The sequence below is a fragment of the Austrofundulus limnaeus genome, unplaced genomic scaffold (genome assembly GCF_001266775.1).
Source record: "Austrofundulus limnaeus strain Quisiro unplaced genomic scaffold, Austrofundulus_limnaeus-1.0 Scaffold283, whole genome shotgun sequence".
Taxonomy (NCBI): Eukaryota; Metazoa; Chordata; class Actinopteri; order Cyprinodontiformes; family Rivulidae; genus Austrofundulus; species Austrofundulus limnaeus.
The window spans coordinates 204,575-214,046 of NW_013952685.1; the positions used below are offsets into that span (position 1 = coordinate 204,575).

The 9,472-nt window shown below is 37.6% G+C and overlaps 1 protein-coding gene across 1 annotated transcript in view; it reads right to left on the reverse strand.

Moving 5' to 3' along the window:
• Nucleotides 1–9,472, reverse strand: part of fgf11a (fibroblast growth factor 11a) — a 76,977-nt gene that overhangs the window by 21,853 nt on the left and 45,652 nt on the right. The window contains exon 3 of the mRNA XM_014021233.1: nt 1,339–1,442. Within this exon, the coding sequence (XP_013876687.1) occupies nt 1,339–1,442 (104 nt within the window). The remainder of the gene's footprint in view (nt 1–1,338; nt 1,443–9,472) is intronic.

The following is a 9,472-nucleotide window of genomic DNA, read 5'->3' on the forward strand; positions in this document are numbered from 1 at the left end:
CAGTCAGTCTGCTGTTATCCAGATGGGTTTTCTTCATTAATAACTTCATATTTCATTAGTTTGAAGATTTTTCGAGTTGAAAATACTGCAAAAATCACACTCCATAATTATGTTGACAACACTACAATTTTAATATGAAAATCTCAAACTAAAAAAACAACTTAAATTATGCATTAATTGAAGTTTCGAGACATTTTAAAATGCATCTTTTCAGAACCGCATCTGACACATGCGACGGTCAGGAGGGGGGAGACGGCCAGGCGGTGTGGGGGCGGGGGTAGCGGTGCGCGACTGCTCTTCCTCTGAATAAATGAAAACTATGTAACACAGGTGACTACACTTAAATTAAAAGTATTTGACCAAAGAAAAACCGGACCAGGACTAAAGAGAGATGAATATGATTTAGATTTTTATAGCTACGACCCACTGGAGACACGACATTAACAGCAGTCGTCATTTCATTCCGTTCTTTGGCTTTAGCTGGTCCTTTAATTCCACGACTGACGCTGCTAAAACGGACAGATTTTCTTTTCTCGATCTCGGAAAGCAGGACTTTAATCTCCGAACTCGTATTCTTTTCTACTTTTCGCTGTCATTTTCATGAATGGACACTTCCTGATATCTGAGGCAGGAAACATAGCCTTATTTGGAGTTTTTAGGGGTGGTAATTATGCTAATCTCCTCTCCTTGTGCACGAGGAGCTGGATAGAACAGGTGGAAATCATCATGTTTACGCAGCTCATTTACACACTTTTCCTGAAGATAGAAGAGTTTGTTGAATCTGACGTGACATGTTCGTACGAACCCTTCGTTCGAACAAAAGTAAGAGAAATTTAGGATAAGAATATGAACATGTTCTTGCACGAGGCCCATTGTCAATCACCTTTTTTCAGGCTAGTTATGTTTTTACTCTGTTTGTTTGTTTTTAATACAAATTTTGTGAACCACTGGATGAAAGTCATCCTCAACACAGACATCAACAAATTATCTTTAAGCCCCGCCTACTTTATTCAGCCCTAATGATAACAATGAACAGGTGTGGGGAGCAGGACAGAGGAGCAGAAACTGAACATTGTGGAAAGATGAACTGATTTGGACACCAGGAAACTGAAACCAAGATCTATTTGAGCTTAAATATCTGTCAGGGATGACTCTCAGCTACAACCACACAAAGTTTTAGCTCCATATCTGTGCAAAATGACAGAGTTATCACCATTTGTGTGTTTGCTGTGGATGGACTGTAGATCAGCAAAATCAGCTTGAGATGTTAGTAAAATATCTCATCCACAGGCTGGTTTTCTTTACTTTTACAGTTAGCATAAATGTTCAGGGTCGTACCGAGGTGTAGAGGTAGCCCTCGCTGTTCATGGCCACGTACAGGCCCGTCTTGGTGCTCTGGATGGCCACGATCCTGAGACCCACAGGAATCAGGTTGAACTGCACTGAAAGGAGCAAAAACACACACAGAGAGATGATGTTAGAGTAAATTTAAACTGTAAAAGCTCAATCTGTTACAATGTTCACCTGTAAAATGTTGGATATTGATTAAAAAAAGAGACAAAAGGAACGATAATAACCAAGTCGGTTTCATAAAAGTTCTGTTTAATTTTCAGGCTTTTTTTTTTATAAAAAAAATTCATGTAACTACCTTTAGCTGTTTGGCTAATTAAAAGGGCTGATGCATTAGCATTGCTAACTCAGTATTTTACATTTACTTTAGCTACTTGATCCATATTTGTCTTCTTCTGCTACTTTTAGCTGTTTGTTGGCATTTTGCAAAATGTAGGTTTTAATCACCATTCTGCTACTTTTAGCCATATGGTATTTTTAGCTAATCTTTGGTTGTTTTTAGCTTGTGTAGCTTTTAGCAACTTTTTACCATGTGTAACCTTTAGCCACTCTTTTGCTGCTTTTAACTGCTGTTCCATTACTTTTAGCTAGAATTTTTCTACTATTAAGTCCCATTTTGCTACTTTAGCTAGTATGTTGCTACATTTAGATGACATTTTTTTAGCTTTCTGTTAATATTGGAGTACCTCTAGTTAGCCCTTCCTTTTATTTAGCTTTTCGTTAGCCTTAGATATCGTTAAGCTTTGAGCTATTTGCTACTTTAAGCTTCCTGTTTGCTTCTTTTTGTAATGATTGGTGTGGAACCCAAAATGCAGGCAGACACGAGGACTTGAATGCAAAACAAAACTGATTTAATGAAACAAAAAGGCTGGCGTGGCAGCAAAAATACAAAAGAAACCATGGACAGAGACGAGGAATGAAAGGCAATGATCCAACAGGGTGATGAAGAAATGACACTGGTTAAATGCAACTGAGGATGATTGGGGAGTGGAAGCACATGGGTGATTACTGACCATGGACAGGTGAGTGTGGCAGGCTGGAAAAATACTAAGAAGCTGCTGAGGATAACATGAAACAGGAAATGGAGAAAACTAACAGGAAATGAGAAAATAAGACGCACGATGACCAAACAATGAAACAGAAAATTTTAATAAATTGAACCATAAAAAACAAGAATCATGACATTTTTTGCTATTTTTGTTTTGTAGCTAGATTTGATACCTTTAGCTACTTGAAATTTTTAACAAACATTTTGCTACATTTAGCTGGCATTTTAGAATTTCTATCTTTTAGCTAACCTTTTGGTGCTTTTAATTGCTCTTTTGTTACAGCTGCACCTTTTTGACTTTTAGCTTTCAAATAACAATTTAGCTACTTTTAGCTATCAGATAGTCTTTTACTATTATTTGTAGCTAGCCTTTTGATGCATCTAACTTTAAGCTACTTTGTTGCTGCTTTAACATTTAGCAAGTGTTTTATACATTTAGCTGACCTTTTGTAACATTTAGCTTAAAACCTTATAGACCTCAAACCTTTAGTTTTCAGCTGACCTTTTGGTACTTTTAGCTAAAGAAAACAAAACATTTCTTGTAAACTCTGTATCTGTTTGTCCTCCTGGTTTTGCTCTTTGGTGAAATCTTGCTCATTTGCAGAAGCAAGTGTTTGAGATGCAGAAATCGATCCAGAAAATAGAAAGAGACAAACCCTGGAGACGAAGACCGAGGTAGAGGAGGGGCAGAGATGTTTTTATTACAGCTGATATGTTTTCATGATCATCATTTTATTTTTCATCAAAACAGAACCATTCATTCTGTTTACAGAAGTTTTGTTTTTTGTTCTTTTCAACCAACTCTGAATTAAGAGCAGTTTTATGTTGTAAGAATTGAAAACAGAACAGGGTTTATATTACTGAAAAGTTAATTTTATGCATCTTTTTCTGTCTTGTAAGTCATTTTCTCTTATTTTATTTTTTAAAAATTGTCTTTGGAACCCTAGCTTTTGATTTGTTAAGATGAACTTGTTTGTCCTCGTGGAGCTTTTATTTCCAGACATGTTAAATAAGCTAAAACCTGGAGAACTGATGAGTCAGCACATCAGGCAGTTATCTTTAACACATTATCTTCTGCTGAGCCCAGAGGATCGATATTGTTTCTTTACATTAGAGTTTTACTGAACAAACACCTGTCGTCTGCCTGAAAACAGCCGTTTGTTTCGTGATCCTCCGTCTAACGTCTGAAATTCTGCTCGTGTTTCAGGAGCTCCGGCTCATGTTCGCGGTCGTTTCATAGTAATGACATTTAATTAGCGCCCAGATTCCAGCGGGGCTGCGAGGATTTGAAATGAAGTCTCCGGCGGACAGCTTTCAGCAGCGAGATCATTAAGCTAATAAAAAAGGTGGATTCACAATGGCAGCAGCTGGAACGGTTTCTGTTCTCACGTTGTCATTTCTGTCGTCAGGAAAAGAGGTTTAAAGGCTCAAAGGCTCGACTTCTAGCTGCTTCGTGACGCCCATCTTTGTCCTCCGATGATTTAACTTTAGCGTCAATTAAACTTTAGCTGTTTAACTTCATCGTGTCCCCACAGCTGATGGAGGTTTTCTGTTTCCTGCGTACTTTGTGTCATTTTAGTCATTCATATAAAACGTCCTGTTCTTTCTAGAGATGGATGCTGTGATTTTCAGTTTTATACTTTATATTGTAGGGGTCACCTCGAGTGAAGAAACAAGATTTACTGCCTCGAAGCAGGCCTGGGACAGGCCTGACGAGAGGACAGGAACTCTGTCACAAACTGAACTCTATTTAGGCCATGACAGGTCATTCTAACCGTGGAAGAGAACTCCCCAGTTCTCTTAATCAGATAATGGACAGAACATTCTCTTCTGTTCGTGATTCATTTGTTGTTTAACTAAGAATATTTATGCATTTGTTAAATCATGATTATGACTGTCGCAGGAAAAGTGGAACCATTTCTTTTCTTTTATCGTGACTTAAAGATTTATAAAGGTATAAAAAATCACAGAGAATCTGATTACAATGTTTTCATTGTGTTTTTATGTCAATCACTGTTTTTATTTTACTGTGTACACAGTAATATAATTGTGGATTTTTCCTGARRAAATCTTTCATTTATCTGGACTAACAGAAGGTTCAGAACTGATTATAAAACAGAAATGTTAATTAATCATCATAAATGTTTTGCAGTGATTTCTCTTAGAGTCTATCAGAAGAAAGCTGAAAAGAGGTTATCATATCAGTTGTTAAACAACCACAGAATTTTAATCTTGGGCTGGCGCCGGCGGGCAAATCTTTATCTTTCTTTCTCTGACTCATCTCTAAGCCTGAGGGCAGAACCAAAGTTCGTCCGTTTTTTTTTACTAACCTGGATGGCTTTGAGTGACACACTCTTCTTCCTGATTCCAACCTAGGAAGACAGCTGGGATTCTCGCCAGAGAAACCTCAGTTTGGCTTTAAGTCTGATCCCATGAACTAATTAGGTAAGACTTCACAGCCAGGGACCCGGCACGCCTGCCGGTGGTCTCAACCCGAGGCCGAGCCTCTAAGTGTGTTTTTAGTTCCCAAGGGGAGATTTTATTTTGCAAAGAGGAACTGGATACGGCTTGAATTTTTCTGGCTTGGACTGAAACAGACGAAAGTTACCTGGAAAAACACCTGTTCGCCAATGACCGGTAAGCGAGCCGACATCAGTTCCCTGACTGATCGGAGGCGAGACAGCTCCTACCCTGAGGGTGCCTTAAGAAGTCATCACCAGGTAAAGCTGATGTGTTCGGAGTGACGTGTCATGTGGAACCTGAGCTTAGAAAAGACGYGCAGTTCCGGTTGACCCACACTTTGATAAAAGTAAAAGTAGTAGTAACATACTAATCTTACTTTCCTCCTTTCCTTGTTCTTAATTTGCCAAAACTTAAGCTAAAAGTGCCAGTAAAATGGTTGTTAACATCAGAACTGACATTTTACTGTTCTATATAAGTAATCTGAGTTGATGTGAACTGAAATTCGGATGTGGGTTTTATCTCATTTAACTCTGACGCTTGTTATAGGAATGAACACAATCAGGTGTAACTAATGGTCTGTTCAATTTGTGTAAATAAATGATTGCATAGTCTTTTATGAATCAACTTGCACAGTCAAGATATTAACAAGTAATGAGAAATACCTTGGTAAAAGTTTCCTCATAACCTTGTGTATGAGAGATGTGGGAAAAGCTTAATTCACCTTAAGCTCACTCTTACATATTGGTGGCACTGTACGGTCCAATTTATCTTCTTTTTTAGGTATTTTCCACAAAGAGAAACAATCTCCTTAAAACCATCATTCTGTTTGAATTCTGCTTCGACACACAGGTTTTGTATGCTAAGTCTTTTGCTTAGCATACAACAAACACATTAATTTTTGTAGCTACTTTAAGCTACCGTTTTTCTGCCTTAGCATTTAGTTAGCCTATTGTTAGTTTAGGCTTTCATCCAGCCTGTTGATACTTTAGCAACTTTTTACTATTTAAGTTAGCCTTTTGCTAATTTAAAATTTGAATGAACCTCTTAAGCTTTTAGCTACTATTCTTCTCTTTTTATATTTAGTTAGCCTTTTGCTATTTGTAGCTTTAAGCCAGCCTCTTGATATTTATGTTTACTTGTAGCGACCATTTTGTTAATTTGCATTAAATTATACTTTAGCCACATTAGGAGTTTGCTAGCCATTTATTACAGTTACCTTTCAGCTAGCTTATTATACTTATCGCTACCTTTAGCTTTTAGCATCCATTTTGCTACTTTAGCATTTAGTCAACTGTTGCAACTTAAGTTTTCGTTAAACTTTTACTAATTTTTTCTGCTACTTTGAGCTAACTTCTTATCATCCCACTGTAAGCTTTTAGCTACTACTACTTCAGTTAGCCCATAGAAAACATATAGCTACTTTTAACTTCCATCTTGCAACTTTAGCATTTTGTTAGCCTTTTACTTCTTTTAGCTACTAGCCCATTAATACTTATAACTATTTTTAGATAAAACATTGCTAATTTAACATTTAGTTATACTTTAGCTAATTTAGAATTTAGTTAGTCTTTTGCTATGTTTAGCTTTCAGCTAGCCTCTTGGTACTTTAGCAATCATTTTGCAAATTCAACATTTAGTCAACTTCTGTTTCTTTAAAACGTAGTCAGCCTTTTGATACTTTTAGCTTTCAGTTAGCTTATTTAATTAGCCTTTAGCTACAGACTATGGGTAACATCTGTGCCACTAACATCATCTTTCACAGTAAATGATAAAAACTCTCCTTGTTTCTCTTTCAGATTTATTACATAACATCCTGACGAGCCAAGAGCGGGGAAGGAGAGACGGGGAAGGAGATGGGGGGTGGGGGCAGCTCCCCTGACCTCCCAGCAGAGGGGGGGAGGCACAGTGATTGAGGAGCCATCAGCTGTGTGCCAGCTGCTCCCTCCTTCCTCACATTTTTTAAATCCCCATCACTTCCCGTCTCGTCCTCTGCCAACTCGTCTCGTTTCTTTTCTTCTGTCCTCTCTGATCCCCCGCTCTTTGTCTCTGTCCTCGTCTCACTCGGCGCTTCAACGCCGAGCCGCTCCCAGCTTTGTGACAACTATCACCCAGTTACAGCAGCCCTGTGGGATCATCCACCGGGAAGTGATAAAACTAAAGAAAGGCCATACAAAAGCCTTTTTTTTAAAGTTTGTTTTTATTAGATCCTCTTTAGGGATTCTGCTTCTTCCTCAGATGGTTTCTGAGTCCACGTTCTGTCTTCATGGTTCTTTTTGATCCAGATAACTGGGTGTATAAAACTATGGAGCACCAAATGTACAAAAAAAATTTAAATATTACTATTTTCATCATTTGCTTCTTTCTGAGTGTAAAATCCCAATAAAAATTTCTACTAACATTTGATTATTTTGCTAATTGTTCTTACATTTTGATAAATGTAAGAACAATGTAAATTTCAAATCCTAGTTAGCCTTACTAGCATCAGCAGCGTTAGTAAGATTAGCAATGTTGGTAGCATCAGCAGCATTAGCAACATTAGTAGCATTAGCAGTGTTAGTAGCATTAACAGCATCAATAGCATAAATAGCATTAGCGGTGCTATTAGCATTGGCAACGTTAGTAGGATCAGCAGTGTTGGTAGCATCAGCAGCTTTAGTAGCGTCAGTAGCATTAGTAGCATGAGCAGCATTATAAGCATTAGCAGTGTTGGTAGTATTAGTAGCTTTAACAGCATTAGCAACATTATTAGCATTAGCAGCATTGATAGCATTAGCAACTTTAATAGCATTAGCAGCTTTAACAGCATTAGCAGCAGTGGTAGCATTGGCAGCTTTAATAGCATTAGCAGCTTTAACAGCATTAGCATCTTTAATGGCATTAGTAGCATTGGTAGCATCAGCAGCTTTATTAGCATTAGTAGCATTGGTAGCATYAGCAGCTTTATTAGCATTAGCAGCTTTAACAGCATTAGCATCTTTAATAGCATTAGCAGCATTAGCAGCATCAGCAGCTTTATTAGCATTAGCATCTTTAATAGCATTGGCATCTTTAATAGCATTAGCAGCATTGTTAGCATCAGCAGCTTTTTTAGCATTAGCAGCGTTTTCAATGTAATTACTTAAATTTTAATATTTAGCCTCAACATTTACGTTTAACTTTTACATTTAAATGTACACATGTAGATTCAGCATTTGGATTAAATTTAACACTTAGTGAAAATTAGCTAAATGTAACAACAGTGAGCTTAATAAGAATAAAATACCAGTGGAAATTTTTCAATAGGATTTTTCGCTTTGTAAATGAATAATCAAAACATGTTAGTGACCCTTTTTTAACATTTTATTTAACACACACCATGTAGTTCAGGAAGAGGAGAGACCAGAAAGAGCCGGTCCTGTTGGAGGGTCGCCATTCTTTCTACGACCAGGTTCTCCTCTCTACCCTCCTAAAAGTCAAAGTTTAGAAAGTTTCGACATCTTAATCTGGTCGTAGACGTCCGGCAGACATTTCAAACTGTCAGAAACTGACGGGAATAAAAGCGTAACCCTCATTCGGGGCGAGCTAAAGTCTTTCTAAAGTGGCTCTAGTGAAGATTTCAGCATCAGCTCCAGGTTGGAAACACGTCTCCTGCCACATTCTGACATCTTAATAAAAAGCTGAAATATAAGCTTCACGTAGAGAAACACAAGTCAGAGCATGATTCCCACTTCCCTGTAGGCTGTAAATCTGAAATTGTGCAGACGAGATGTTTTCCACCTAAACTGTTGTTTTGACAGAAAAAAAAACTGCTGCGTTGCCACATCAGATTTATCGTATAAAATAATATTGATCTCCTCGGGAGCGGTGGAGGGAGTCCTGGGAGTCTGGATACCGTGTTTTTAGTCAGTAATCACCCAGGCGATGACCCGAGGCAGGCCCAGGTAATGATGATGATGATGATGATGTTTGTGGAGAGGCTGAACTGAAAACCAAAGCAGGTTTTTCTACCAACAAGCAACATTTGAAGCCTTGAGTCGGACCTTATTACCTTTAAATATCTTTCTGTTTCAAGGCAGAGAAAACACATCTGGTGCAGATTATTATTTTTTCTGTGATTTAGTTTTTCTGTATATAAGAAGGCTGCAGAAAAAGATCCATATATGAATAAACCAACGTTGTTCCGGGGAAAGATTCTGTTACAAAGTAAATCCTGTAAAAAAAATATTAAGAAAAGATTAATAACTGCTAGAAAAAAAGTGAAGGGAAAATTTGTTTTAGAAAAAAAATCCATTAGGGAAGGACTCTTGTGGGCAGATGTCTGTACAAAGACTCTGTTGAAGATCTAAACACAATAAAAGATACTAAGTAAAACATCTCTGGTGGAAAAAACTTTGCAAGGAACTATTCCAAAGGGAGAAAGATTTTGTCAGAAAAAGTTGAATGATTTAAGTGAACTAAAGATTATTTTAAGGGACATTTCTTGTGAACATTTTTCTTGGGGGAATGATTCTGTTAAGCAAATACTCCAGTGAGAAAAAAACAATGGGCCTCATGCAAGAACCGTTCGTACGCACAGATTTGTTCTTAAGTTGTGCGTACGAGTGATTTAGGAGAATTTGTGGCATTCACCAA